Source organism: Oryzias latipes, chromosome 6 (genome assembly GCF_053564925.1).
Source record: "Oryzias latipes strain Hd-rR chromosome 6, Olatipes_Hd-rR_3.1".
NCBI classification, from domain to species: Eukaryota; Metazoa; Chordata; class Actinopteri; order Beloniformes; family Adrianichthyidae; genus Oryzias; species Oryzias latipes.
The window spans coordinates 33,882,333-33,896,824 of record NC_136242.1 but is presented as its reverse complement, the minus strand read 5'-3'; the positions used below and the strand labels follow the sequence as shown (position 1 = coordinate 33,896,824).

Sequence of the window (14,492 nt, the reverse complement as noted above, 5' to 3'; positions counted from 1 at the left end):
CTGAAATATCTCAGCAAACCTGAGAGGAAGTTTCTGGAAAACACCACAAATATTGAGAGTCCAGAAAGCGGTGGTGTTGTTGGAGGTTCCTGGAGCTTTCTGCTGCTTTCTGCTGTTCTTGGCTTGGAGATCAGACCTGCAGTGGTACAGACATTCCTGTCTGCCTCAGCTGCAGCTGAATGATAATTATCCAGTTTGCTCAACAACATGGAAACACATCTGCTGAACATCTTGGTGTTTCCACACGCAGGTACACGGTGATCCCTGACTCCATGTTGTTGTTTTTCATCTGGACAATTAAAGCTGTCAGAGATGAGCTGCCACTCTGCCTCTTCTGCTTGTGTTGAAGATGACTGATGGCCTCGTGGGAAGAAGCGCTGAAACATTCTTGCTGAACTCCCGTTTGCTTTAAGTTTCTGTTGAATTTAACAAGCTTGTCTGAGTGACCTCCAGATGCTCGACTCCCCGGTCGTTCAGCTTCCTTCCTCCTCGGCCCGAGTGTCGTGTCCTCCCTGAAAACACACACACACACACAAAGACACACACACAGAGGCCTGCTAAACAGTTCACAGAGTTCTGTTCCTGCAGCGGACGGACAAACAAAGAGCCTTGCAGTCCAAACATGGACGGCCCCCCCTCTTATTTGCTGACATCCTCATTTGTTTTCAGAGAACCCCTGTGAAACTCTGCGTCCCGGAGACTCGGTGTCCTCCCGTATGAGGAGCTGACAGAAAAACTGACCTCCCCTTTGGACTGACAGACTGGAGCGGGAGTCCCCCTGGCATGACGGCAGTGCTCAAACAGGGGTCTGATGGGGTCGCTCTCCTTTTTTAGGGTGGAATGTCACTTTTATCTGTTTGTTTTTGTGTCTGGGGGAGGACCATCCCTGCGAATCTCACCACACCGACGACCCACGCAGAAGCCGGCCTTTGACCTGCAGCAGCCCGAGTTCAGTTTATCTCCAGTGCAGGAAAGATTGAACGTTTAATGAAGCTGACATTTTTAACATTTTTGTCCTGGCAGGAGATCAGCTTGTAGCTGAATCAGCTTCTTTTTGTCGACTGAACTCATCAAACCACAGAATGGAATGAGAGCTGTCGATTATCCCCAATCATTTGGGTTTCATCGTCTTTTCTGGGAGATAGGATCCGATTTGAGGGCTCAGTGGAGATTAATTGATTGATTAAAAGGAAAATGAGCTTGTTTATGTCCAGACACGCTCCTCTTCCTCTCAGATTTTTGCTGTTCTGTTTCCTCCATTCTAAGTCTGTTTAGCAGAAAATCCATTTGTTCCCATTAATAAAGACACACATTCTAAATGGAAGCAGAAATATTTTTAATGTTTGTTTAAAAAAGGCAGCACTATTGGGGGGGTTGGTCCCTCATTTGCTCATATTAAACAGGATGTTCTTTTTTTTGTTAAAAATGGAGGAAGTTCTACTTAAAATATTTCCCAGCTTTGGCTTTTTTTCTGCGTTTTGTGTTTGCAGCCTCTGGCGTCACCGTCATTCTGTTTCTGTGTGTGCAGCTCAGCAACTGAACTCCCAGTAATAAAGTGAGTCGCGCCTCCCACCTCCACAAAGATCCCTGGCTGCACCTGCTCCAAACTCATTTCTGTCATTGCATTTGGCCGGCGTGGGAGCGGTCAGAGTCTTGACCTCAGTGAGAAGTTCTCGTGTTCTGGAGGTCCTGCAGGACAAAAGCTGGACCTCCTGATCAAACTCCACATGGAGGTGAGGAGCCCACTGAACACTGAGGGGTAAACTCCAACTGCAGCCCTCTAAATGTCAATGAGTGGATTCAAGTACATCAGGAGAAATTTTAAATGTACACAAGGGGACACAATCCAGGGTTTTTCGTGCTGGTTCCAAATCCTTTGGATGGATGGATGGATGTGCTGTCTGGAAAGGTATCCAACATGAACCATAACCAAATCCATCATGAGAATCACCAGCAGACCTTTGATGCCGGAGCTGTTGTCTGTAGGAGGAAGTCTGTAGCAGCAGAGAAGAACATTGGAGATGTTGGACAAGGACGGTAGCTGGAGGACATTGGTGAGATGTTTTGTAGGGGTGACCCAGGTGTTCAAGGTGGAGGTGGGACTGCACCATGGATCAGCTCCTTCCTGTTTGCTGTGGTGATGACAAATGGACAGATGAGGTCAGACAGGAATCTGTGGAACTCAAGAGGAACAGTGAGGTTACAGGTAGCAGAGGTGGAAAAAGGTGGAGGATTTTGAGTTCTAAGGGTCAACAGTTCCCAGGTGAACAGGGAAGCAGGTTTGAGTGGGGGGAGCAACGTTCCAGGAAATCAAAGACTCAAGTAGACTCTGCTGGGATCATCCGTCTTCTCCTCTTCTTGTCTGAACTCTCATGTGGAAAACACAGGAAAGACTACGGTCCTTCTTCATGGAGGACTCCATCGCTCAGAGATGGTTCAGTTTTCTGTAGCTGACCCGGATCCTCATGAAGAAGCGTGTTTTCTGAGCTCCTGTCACCTCAAAGACCTGCTTGGTCCAGATGATCTGGAAACATCATGATCTCCTAGCGTCGTTCTGCCTGAACGTCTTCTTGTTTTGAAGCTCTGCTTTGAAAATCAGCGGTTTGAGGTTCACAGTTTGCCCCACAGAAAAACATTTTTGAGTTCAGATGGACTCCTGCAGTTACCATGGAAAAACAAGACCCCTCCCCCCCCGCCCCACAGGACATTCTTTAACAGGATTGCATTAAAAATGTCTTCATGAATCATAAAGTACTCAGTTTTTTTTATATCTCACAGGAAAATCGAAGCTTTTGATGGTGCATACTGATCTGATGAGTCCCTGCAGGTAAAAGCTCCCCATCAGGTTCAAACTAAGAGCTGGAATCCTTATAACTTTCAGACTAAAGTCTGCAGCATCTGATATGTTTTGATGGATCTTTATGTGAGAGTTTTCTGGAAGAGCAGCAGCTTTCCTGGTTTCATTCTTCACTGCAGGCGATTAAAGCAGGGCAAAAAAAGGGGATGGTGGTGATTCCAAAGCTCTGCTGAGATGTGAGAGGTCACAGTATATCACATGGGCCTTGAATTGAGAGCAGCAGCTTCTGGGACGGGGTCAAGGCTGGAGGGAATGTGACGCAGGGTCCAAAAAAAGCACAATGAGACAAAATAAGGAGGAAAAACAAGCAGCTGCTGGCTTGGAAAATCACCACTCCAAAGCACACGGAGGGACAGTTTCCTGATCGCTTTAACTTTAGACGGTAAATGTCAAAGCACCAAATAAAGTGATAAAAAGTCTTTCTGTACGACACAAAACTCAGACTGAAAAATAACAAGAACAGCGGTGGATAAGAATGTGGCCAGAAGCCTTCAACGTTGGTTACATAAGCTGAAAATCTGAGTCTGCTCAGCTTGATGTGTATAAAGAAGATGATTGCTTTCAGTTGTCTGGCCTTCCTGGGGGTGGGGGGCAGAAGCCCTCAGATTTTCCTCGCTAAGACCCATCTCTGCCGAGTTCAGGAAACTCTCAGAACTGCTGGCTGGTTCCAGGCAGGGCTGCCGGTGGAGCGCAGGAATGCCAGCGTCTGTGCTGCGTGAGGGACATTCTCCGTTTTATGGAGCGAGCTCTGTGGTGAGCAAAGACCTGGGCGGCAGTTCAAGCCCCACCACCTCACGTCTGTGCACACGGAGATTAGACACCAAACCAGACATAGTTTCAGAGTCTGATCACCACAAGTTCTCTCTCTGTAATAGAATTATTTGTGTCTACAGCATAAATGTCTGTTCCTGGTTAGTTTATAAAAAGCAAAAGCAGAAACCACATGTTCTGACTCCGTATGAAATGCTCTTGGATTTATTAGGAAACGTGCCCCCTGATAAGTCCAGCCTCAGCCAGACTGTTATATGATGTGGGCCGCCTTCGGCTGCTCTCTGAGCCTGTTTCTGCAGCGAGGGCCTGCGTTGGAAACGTGCATGTTCTCATGCGCTGCAGGAGAAAAGGCTGACGGGTTTGGGAGGGCGGTCTGTGTGAGGGGTTAAAGATTGACAGGATGTTTGTCAGGAACGCTGCAGAGTGACCCCATGGTCATAACACAACTCTGATAGTGGAGGTGAACTGTAGAATGACACCCGCCCCACCCCCACCCCTACAGTTCACTGTTTTAACATGAAATAATGAAAAACAGCCACTGGCTGCTCAGATGGTTTTAGATCGGATGCTTCTGCAGTCATGGATGGATGGATGGATAAGTGGATAGATGGATGGATGGATGGATAAGTGGATGGATGGATGGATGAATGGATGGATAGATGGATAAGTGGATGGATGGATGGATAAGTGGATGGATGGATGGATGGATACAGGGATGGTTGGATGAGGAGTTAGACTTGTGGATGGATTGCTGGATGGTGGATGGATACAGGGAGGGACAGAGGGATGGATGGATGAATGGATAGTTGGGTGGAGTATGGTTGGATGGATGTATTGATATGAAAACTTTTATTCTCCCCATCAGAAGAAATTAATGTCATTCAATTGATCTGGAATAGTGACTCTTTTCTGTCTTTTATGGTCATATTATGGGATGGCCGCGTTCATCGTTTTTTTAAAAACATTTAAATATGTAGAAATGACACAACAGACAAGTTTACAGATTCTAAACTAAAAGGTGAAAATATAACTGAATGAGACGTTTGATATTATTTCTGGTGAGGAGAAAAGTGAGTTTTTGTGACGACGTTCCTCAGATTCAGCTGCTAGAACTGGAGTAGAACCAACACGCTCAAGAAGTGGGTGAGAAATGCCGGCTGTCATGACCTAAAACATGGAGCTGGAAGCCTCTGCAGACAAGAAAGTTCTACACGAGTCATGGAGGGTTTGACTCAAGAAGACCCCAGACAGCTGACCCGAGAAGGTCGAGTCCACTTGACAGGAGGAACCGACATTCCAGAATCCATCGGTTCTTCATCCGTCCAAGGAGGGACTGAAAAATGTCCAGCAGACCTGGGAGGAAGTGCCACCATCAGAAAAACCTTCTCGGCTTTGAAACATCCCAAGAACGACTGAACCTTTTCTGTAGTCAAACTGGATGCTGAAAGTTTAGAATCTGACATCCCATATTCACAAACAGGACCAATGAAGAAAAATAACTATTTCAAAAACTGTATTCAAACAAACACAGCATAACGTGGTCCTGAAAACGTGCAGCAATGCAAACTGTACACATAAACGAGCAGGGTTCGAGTCTGAGGCCTCTGAACCTGCAGCTTCAGCACCACCAGCACCAATTGTTGCTTAAATGACTCCACGTGTTCTGACGCTGCAGAGATGCTGTAGTTCTGGATAAAATCCATTATGGTGTATAACTGAAGTTCATTATCACTGATGACACCGGGAACACCTGAAGCCCTAATGGCGCGTAAACAGGTGATTCACGTCTTAAGGAATTAGCGAAGAAACTGTGACGCAAACTAATGTCCTGCGTTAAAGAGACACAAATCAACTAGACCCGCGATGCCTTCGAAGAAAAGAAAAAGCTTTCACTTTTGTCTGCGTGGGGGTGAAAGGAGGGCCGGAGGGGGGAGTTCCCCTTTGTCCCCTCCTCTTGACCAGCCCCCTTTCCATTCCCATGGATCGTCTTACGGGATCCTCCAGGCGTCAGCTTCGCGCTCAGCAGCCCGTCTCCCGGTGCGCTCCTGCTGCTCCTCCCCGGCCCCGTTTGCCCGCCTCGCGTTAGCGTGGTACTTATGAAGAGCTGCTGCTTCCGGCTGTAGTCCAACCCGAGCGCGTCCCTACGCGCACCGAGAGGCGGGGGCCACACCGGCGGCGGAGGAGGGCGCGCGGCACGCTTCAGTTCGGCTTCTTTTTGTTTGTGCGCTGACGGAGCGGCGCAGCATCCCCGCGCGCCTCACGACAGGACACCGAAGGGCGGATGAAAACAAAGCGCAGACGGAACCGGCGGACGCTCCTCGCTCTCTAACGCTGCGTGGCGCGTCGTGGAAACCATGGAGTCCGTGGAGAAGGAGTGCGGGGCTCTGGGCGGATTATTTCAGGCCATCGTCAACGACATGAAGGTAATTCGCTACAGTGGGATTTTGGCGTGACGGTGGCGGCTGGACAGACGCGTGTTTTTACTGCCTTTGTCTCCGTCATCAGCGACCCCCCCCCACACACACACACACGCACACGCACACGTCTGCAGGACCAGCCGAGCGCTGAACATGTTTTCCTTTGTGTTATTTGCATCATGAGCAGCAGGTCCGTTCATGGAAACGGGTTGCCACAACATTTGGAGCCCGTGTCCGCCTGTTTACCACACAAGAACTCATGGAGGCACCAGCAGGACAGGACCAGCTGCTTTCGTTCCCATAAGTCCCGGTTTGCTTAGGAAACTATAATAGAATAAAGGAAAATATTGAAATCACTGACAGGATATAAATTGAAAGTTGTTCCCTCATCAGTGAAATAAAACTCTTTCCTTCAGCTTTTGGGATTCTGGGATTGTTAGTTGGGTTTTTGCAGCACAAGAGTTGATTCAGGGCTGACCTCTGACCTTTCATCCAGTCATCTGTTAAAAAAAAGACTCATTCTGCTTCTTATGGGGAGATTCTGTCATCAGGGTTTGAATGACCCTTAAAAGTGTGTGTTGGGGGAGGGGCTACGTAAAGGAAGTTGCGCCCTGGTGGTCTGTTGTTGTTGTTGGTGACGGCAGATGGAAGGTGCGAGTGCATCCATCAGGCCTGTCAGCAGCTCCTTCCTCGCTGTGACATCAAAGTGGCACATCAGGCAGCAGCTCCTCCGGATCGGAGCGCTCATCCAGCCTCGGCGGGCCGTGCGCGGACCCTCATTTGCCAGGGAAATCAGCTGTGATTTGGTTTCCCCCGTTTCCCCCTCTGTGGTGCTGGTGCCGGGACCTGAGGGGTTTGGATGGACTGATGGAGCCGCGTCGCTTTAGAAAAACCATGTTTTCAGGGCAGAGACGGATCAGGAGCTTCACGACTTTGTTGCACCTGTTGGTTACATAACTGCAGGATGAAAACCGACGGAGTGGGCGGTGTTGGAACAGAAAACAAGTGTGATTCATCTGCTTTGGATCATAAATGAAGAATTTGCTCAGCGTCTTCATTTTCTCCCAAAGACCTAAACGGATTCACCTGAACCTGCAGAGAGGATTCACAGGAAGACGCTTCATCCTTACTTTTGCCCCTGGATCTGCCCCCACCAGCCTGGAGTCTGCTTGTGTTCCTCTTCTCACCCTCAGCTGTCTTGGTATTTGATCGACCTTGAGAGTCACAGATTATACAAACACCTGTTAAAGTTGCAGGTGAACGTTGGAGCTGTTTTCCTTCCCTCTCTTTGCTTCCTAAGTCACCATTTAAAGCCGGTTTTTGATCCTAAAGAAGCTGGAAGTTGGCCTCTGTCATTGTTAGGATGGGGGAGTAATGGGGATCATGACTGTTTCCAGATTGCAGACTGACTATAAATAGTCAGGGGGTGTTCGCTCCGGTTTCTGGCTGCGCTCCATGGGAGAGGAACGCTGGGGTTATGCCTTCCCTCTCCTTTTTCCAGGGCTGAAGCTCTCACTTTAATGAGATGGAGTCCCGAGTGCGTTTCATGTTTGGCTGGTGCACTTGTAGCCCCCGGCGGCGTGTGATGATCCGGCGGTAAATCAGCTCCAGATTTTCTTCAAAGGTGACTGCAGCTGCAGATGAACGCTCACAGTGTGGAGGGTTGCAGGGTCCAGTCGGGCGTCTTTGACTGCAGACGGTCCCGGTGCAGATTGATAAAAGTATAAAACCCAGTAAGGCATCATGCTGACCTTTTCAAAGGCAAGTCACAGCGAGTAGCTTGTAAACCAGTCTGTGTCTAACCGCCAGCTAAGAAGCCAAGCTCTCTGATGGACTGCAGACGCCGCACTTTTCTGACGTGAAGTAAAAGTCTACATGAAGTTATCTCTGAAATGTCATTTAGCGACGCAGATGTTGCTGTTTTTGTGGGAACATTGTGTGACAGGATGTTTTCATGGTGAGACGTTTTCATGTTTTGTTCTCCTTCCAGAGCTCGTATCCTGTGTGGGAGGACTTCAGCGCCAAGGCCACGAAGCTTCACGCTCAGCTCAGGTGAGGCGATGGATAAAAAAGGCTTTCTGTGCCGTTTTTCCACAACCTCCATGCAGCAAACAAACCTTTACGCTTTCAGGACCACCATCCTGGCAGCGGTAGCCTTTCTGGACGCTTTTCAGAAAGTGGCGGACATGGCCACCAACTCCAGAGGTAAATCAGTTTTCCCCTGGTTTCTTTTTTTTTTTTGAAAGTCCCCCTCCGATAATCTTGGATCTGTTTTCTAAGCGTAACCGGCAGTCTTTTAATTATGATGATGCTGTTTTTGAAACAAATTACAAAAACCTGTGTGGTTTCTGAGACATAGTTTCTGCAGAGCAGCAGGAGTTCATCAGAAATACTTCTGAGGTTGTGGGCGGAACTGTTGGCACAGAGTGAGCCTATCTTCATTTACCATCATCCATCTGTTTACAGTCTTTTCCACTAACGCACAACCCCAAACGAACATAAGCAATGCAACAGAAAAGGCAGCAACACCGTAGATATCCAGCCGTCCGGTTCTGATCCAGATTCCAGCTCAGACCAGGAAAGCAAAGACGTTCATGGATCTGTTGATCAGAATGGAGCAGGGAGCTTGTGGCCTACTGTAGTTATTTTCATAGGCTCCTCATTCGCAACGATTTGAATAAAGAAATACTGAATTTGAATAAGGAAATGCAGTTTCAATCTGAATTTTCTTTGCAGACGTTCTGCATCAGGAGAACATGTTAAAAACACAGCTTTCCTCGGCGTGGGTCTTTTAAAATTTAGAGGACGAGGTTTTTTTTTTCTTGGTTTGGTTCTTGACCTTTAGCAGGTTTTGTTTGTGCCCTGAAGCTCATTTCTCTCTTCCTCCATAAGTGGATCCATGTCTGAACTTGAGGAAACTGCTGTCGTATTGGAGTTTTTTCCAGTCTCCACCTGCTGAGGTGGAGCAGAATATTCCAGCTTTGTCTTCACAGAGTGGACGTCGGCTGCCTCTCGTGTCCATTTTGACATGCTAAGATGACTAAATAATGGTGGAGGGGGGTGGGGGGGGGGTTCAAAGAAATGAAAATCTGAGCTTATTGTTTTCCAATCCTAATGAGGTCATCTGATCTTCTTTGTCAGCCGTAAGCAGCAGCACAAAAGCAGCAGAGGCGCCGCTGATTAACACAGATTTCTTTGGAGCTGACGGTGGAGAGCAGAATGTAGGTCAAAAGTACCGCCGTGCGAAGCCTCCTGACACGAGCTCAAAGCGAATCACGCCACGCGGCGTCCACACACACACACACATGCGGTGGAAGCGTGACAGCTGGTAGCTGGCCGCCTGACCCCAGAGGTCACATACCAGTGTGCTTTTAAACAGTTTGCTGCACTCCCACTGCTGGGGAGGCCAACCAAAGCGTCGTCAATCTGAAGCAGCAGTCGCACATCCAGAGTGTACTGCAGCGATACAGCAGCACTAAATGATTCCCGTTACGACTGCGCACGAGCTCTGCGGGTCGGCCGGGTCACAGCTGCCAGGCAGCTCGGATCAAACCAGAACTTCAAAGGAAAGGTGCCGTAAAAGAGTAGAAGAGAGAGGAACGATAGACGGCCCAGAGGAAGATAAGAGGGAGACGGTCCAGCTGACGTACGGCAGCAGACTTCCTGTGTGTGTGTGTGTGTGTGTGTGTGTGTGTGTGTGTGTGTGTGTCTGTGCGCCTTCCTTCTGAGCGACAATAACCAAAGGAGTAATGGCCTCCATCCGGGCCGGCAGTCTGAACCAGCAATGAGAGACTTGGACAGCAATCAACCAAAAAACAATGACGCTCTGCTCAGCTTTGTGGGGGGGCAGGGGGGTATTTTTTTGTCTTAAATTAGTAAATGCTGGTTTGGGTGCACATATGTGATACTTTCGATCATTAAAAATAAACAGAAAAGCTTTCCTGGGGGTTTTCTAAAGGTTTGCAGAGTCGACTTGCTGGGAGACAGATTTTATCCGTGTCTTTGAGGCGTTCCAGAGATCTGCAAGGAACAAAATTAGTCCTGGGGAGGGATCCTCTTTAACAGTGTGCAAAGGTGACGGGTTCATTCGGGTCTGAAGCTGTGCAGATCGGCTCTAACGAAGAGCAGCGTGCTGAGGGAGATGATGCGAGGCCTGAATCCAAACCCCGTCCCGTGCCAAGCTGAAAGGGTTTTATCTGGGGGGTCTGCAGGATACTCGGCAACCGGAAGGAGAAAAGAATCCGTCTTTGCCAGCATGTGACAAAACTCTTCTTGACAAGCAGATCGTGACAGAGTAAACGCACATTTAAAGACCCAGTCCAGAGGAATTGGTCTTTTGAACACGTCATCGTGGTGAAGGACATACATGACGAAAATGACGCTGAAAATTGCATGTCTGAGTATTTCTTTATTCAAACTGCTGTAAATCAGAGGCAGATGTAGAAAATGCGCTAGGGGGTGCTCCAAGTTTTCAGCGTTGGGGAGGTGAAGGGGGGGCGGGGTCCCGCCCACAACTCGGAGGTGAATTTCTAATGAACTCCTGCCGCTCTGCAGAAACTATGTCCTAGAAAAGTACTGTTTTTTTTGGATTTTGGCATAATTATAATAATGAAAGGAGACCACTGGTAACACTTTAGACCAAAAGATAAACAGAGTGGGACTTTAAGGTTGTTCTCAGCCCCTCTGAGCTTTGGCCTCCCTTTGGTTCTAAGCTGCTGCAGAGACTGAGGTGCAGCATCAGCTCTGATGTGTTGCATTGGACCAGAACTTCTCTTTTCTTCAAACCTTTGGTCAGCTCATTCTCTGAGCTGATGAACACGGATGCTCCTATCAGGACTTCCGGATGATCCCAAAGCTGAATGCAAATTCAGTCCTGCAGTTTCCCGGCTTTGTTTGCTCATCACTGTGATTTATTTCCCTGCTTAAAGCTTGTTAAAAGCTTTTCATTTTTTTTCTGACTTCTTTCTTAACTTTGATTTACAAAGTCTGTCTCTGCTGTGTTGGAGGGATGAAAATGTCATTGTGCTTCTGCTCCTCACGACGAAGTCAGTCTATTGATTTTAGGTTTTAAAACTTGTTGGTCAGTTTTTATGCTCTCCATATCATTGCCATTTCCCTCCATGGCGCCTTTGGGAGCGCTTTTAGTCAGTGCACGTGTCAAAGACGGTAATGGATTTGGCCGTTTTTGACGGCTACTGCTCAGAGAAAAAGAACCTCTGAATCTGAGGCTCTGAACAAACGTTCAGGCACCTCTGACCTCTGACCTTTTGAAAACATCTCCATCCAGATGCACCAACCTTTGCACTTTTGGTCAAACTGTAACTTAACTGCAAAACATCTCCAGGACTTGGAGGAAACTCGTTTTTTTCTGCCTCCCCCCACCACGCGTTCGTGGGCCTGCCTGCACATATCATGCCTGCCTCAGCATCTGTTGCTCAGCCAAATAGAGGGGCTGCTCTGAATGCGGGGGGGGGGTTCGTGAACTTTTGGCCGTCATCTTTGTCGCCTGGATTTGCTGTTGTGTTTGGGGCCGAGCTGCAGCTGCTGACACAGCTGGAGTTTGGAGTCTTTCATCTGCCACAAACGCAGTCAGGCCTCCAAGAGGCTCCTCGCCAAGGGAACCGACTGAGATCCGGGGTAAACGTGAGCCGGCGTTGCCCTGCACTGTGGGAGTGGTTTCTCACGTTGACCCCGGACGTCTTCCACCACTTCCAGCTTCCTCTGTGACAGCCACCGTCGTTCAGCCTGTTGGAGTTTACGATCAGGACTGTGTTTTACAAAGCAGCTGTTAGCAGTTGGCCGCCCGCCGCTTCGGCGTGCTGTCTGACAGCACTTCTCCGAGCTGCGCTCATAGATCGGCGTCTGAAAGCGTCCGTCAGTGCGAGGTGGACGCTTCCATCTGTGTCCAATAACAGTCTGGAGCTGCAGCGTCGGCGCTGGATGGATGTGATTGGAGAATTTCAACGGTTCTCGTCTCAACACCCCTCTCCTCCGTTTGAGGCCCTGCAGCGGTTTATTGGGGGGCCGGCCAGGCCAATGCACTGTGGTGTATCATCCAGACCTATTTTTGTTACTCATTAAGTTCTGCTCGAGGTATTTTAGGGTCCTGGAGGCAGAAGGCTTACACAATACGTTAGGAACAGTTTTATAAAACCATAATTTACAAATCTTCATGTCCGAGGAGCTGTTGAAAAGTCATGAAAGCCTCTCTTGTTTAGTAGCTCTTCTTCTGGTACATTTCCACATTTCCTTTGGTTCTATTCTAATCTTAAATGTTCCTCTGAAACTCGCCTCATGATCCGTGTTCACACCGGACTGTTTCACTCGGCAGACGCACAAAATAAAAGTTGGATTCAGATTAGAATATTTTCTCTATTCCAGCGGGTTCATGCAGTGTTTGTAGAGTCTGGAAATGCACATCTTCACTCCACGTTGGTCCCGTTTGTGTGTGGAGAAGATCCGGACGGTTTCCGCCATCTGGACGGCGCCCGGCTGGACGACACATGTTCACGCGGCTGACCTGAGTGTTTTTTTTTTCCACCTTTGATCACGGTTGACTTGCTGGTTGTGAAAGAACTGGTGGTCTGAGGCCAGCGGTTCGTGAGCGCGTGGCGTGCCAGAGCCGTATTGTTTTGGCCGGTGAGGGGAGCCCGGTGGGTGGCGAGCTGACCTGAGTGGGGGCAGTGGGATTTCCACAGCTCTGGGTATCCAGGGTAGGCAGAGGCGTTGAGCTAATCCTCTTAGCCCCACTTTAGCAAACAGACTGCCTCGTCTTCACGAAAGGTTCCTGCTCCTCAGGCCAGACGTCTGCGCATTCGTCTGCGTTAATGACGCCTCGTCTGCGCCTCAGAGCTGCAGAGGATTCGTCAAACTCTTATTCTGCTGTGGACCACTGGAAGCACCCCTCCCTCTCTGGTTTCCTCTGCCCCCCCCCTGCATGTTCAGTGCTCGCTGACTGGAGGTGTGCTTGTAGATCAGTGTGTCAGCAGAGCGGTAATCTGCTTGGCGGCTGTCCCTCTCCGTGTTGGCAGATGGGGCGGATATCCCTGCCCGCCATCTGGACACGGGCGAGATGCGTTTGGAGTGCTGAGAGAGATCAGGGGATTACGGTCGTCCTGCTAGTCCTGCGGCACAGCTATTTTTATGGGAATGTCAAATATCAAGTGTGCCCGTGTGATCAGGCCCCCCCCCCCCCAGCCTGGCATTTCATGTCGGCGTAATCTGCAGAAGAACCGGGAGGTTAGAGGTGCAACTGGGTCTGAACTTCATGGATTTGAGTGTTTTGGATTATGTTCATTGAGGCGGAGATGGAGGCATTATTTTCTTTCCTCCTCCTCCTCCTCCTCCACCCTGATTATCGATGGACCTCCAACCATGAGGTCAAACAGAGTATTGACAGAAGCCTCTTACTTCCCTGCAGCTGTCCACCGCGTGTCCTTCTGAGCCACAGATCTTCTCCTAAACTCGCTCAACAGTTTGTTGACTCGGCTTCGGCGAGGTGTGACGGTTTTCACGCCGTCTCCTGGCTAAGCAGGAAGGGGGCGGGGCTAGCGGTTGGGCAAAAAAAAGGAGGAAACGATGAAGTGACCTTTTATTCTGAAGCTGGACCAACAAGACAAACGTGAAGAAGGAAGAAGAACACTGTGTTCTGTTCTGAACTTAAAGAGAAGGAGAGGAAATTACACAAGAGGTCCTGGGGGAGGAATGTTGGTGGAGGGGTGGGGGGGGGGGGGGGGTGATATTTAAGTTTATGTGAACTGAAAATTTACTTTAAAAGCTAACGTGATCCTGCCAGCACACGATAACCAGGGATCCTCACCAAGACACCCCCCCCCCCCCCCCAGGTGAAGCTGGAGATAATCGGCACAGACACTGGAATGCACAAATAAGCTACTTTCAGAATTGATTTGAAAACAATCAAAAAATGTCTATTAGAAAGTAAACGGCTTGAATTTCAGCAGGTGACGAATAATCAACGGATGTCTCAAAACTGTGGAACAGATCAAAGAAAAAAATAATAATAAAAGTTTGATTTCTGAGTAAAATCTTGAATCTTGAACAGTGAAAAATAAATCTGCAGCTAAAGACCCTAACTGGTTAACTGGTTCTGAACAGATAATAGATATAGATATGATAATTGCTGTTGGATTCTTCAGGAATACCATACGTCTAGTTTGTCTAAAGATTCAAACCCCTGTTGTAAAAGTAAAATATGTCCAACACAAGAGGCCCTCAGCTCTCATCTGTCTGCCCAGCTGTTGGACAGGACAAGTAAAAAAAAAAAAAAGTAAAAGTTTAAATCTTTTTAATTAGCTTAATTTAGTGTCTAATCGCTCATCCTATTTGAAATATTTTAGATAACTGTTGTTTTAAGCGTAAAAAATCTGCTGCAAAATCAGATCAATTGGCCTCAGGGTGCTGTACCGGGACTGTTGGTTGCAGGTGTA

General features: G+C 48.4%; 1 protein-coding gene and 1 long non-coding RNA gene across 5 annotated transcripts in view; one reads left to right on the top strand and one right to left on the bottom strand.

The window, feature by feature from the left end:
• Window positions 1-1,319: 1,319 nt before the first annotated feature.
• Window positions 1,320-5,702, bottom strand: LOC110015276 (uncharacterized). The gene is made up of 2 exons (XR_002290461.2): window positions 5,522-5,702; window positions 1,320-2,132 (listed from the first exon to the last, which is right to left on the bottom strand). It is a non-coding gene; the product is annotated as an uncharacterized LOC110015276 (long non-coding RNA).
• Window positions 5,580-14,492, top strand: part of mtss1la (MTSS I-BAR domain containing 2a) — a 24,028-nt gene continuing 15,115 nt past the window's right edge. For 2 of the 4 annotated variants that reach the window (XM_078949429.1, XM_078949427.1), the window contains exons 1-3: window positions 5,599-6,051; window positions 8,036-8,097; window positions 8,177-8,250. In XM_078949429.1, coding sequence (XP_078805555.1) covers window positions 5,983-6,051; window positions 8,036-8,097; window positions 8,177-8,250 — 205 coding nt within the window. In that variant the 5' untranslated portion in view covers window positions 5,599-5,982. Of the gene's footprint in view, window positions 6,052-7,551; window positions 7,670-8,035; window positions 8,098-8,176; window positions 8,251-14,492 lie in introns of those variants that run through there. The other 2 variants (XM_023956117.2, XM_078949428.1) reach the window with 2 other exon arrangements.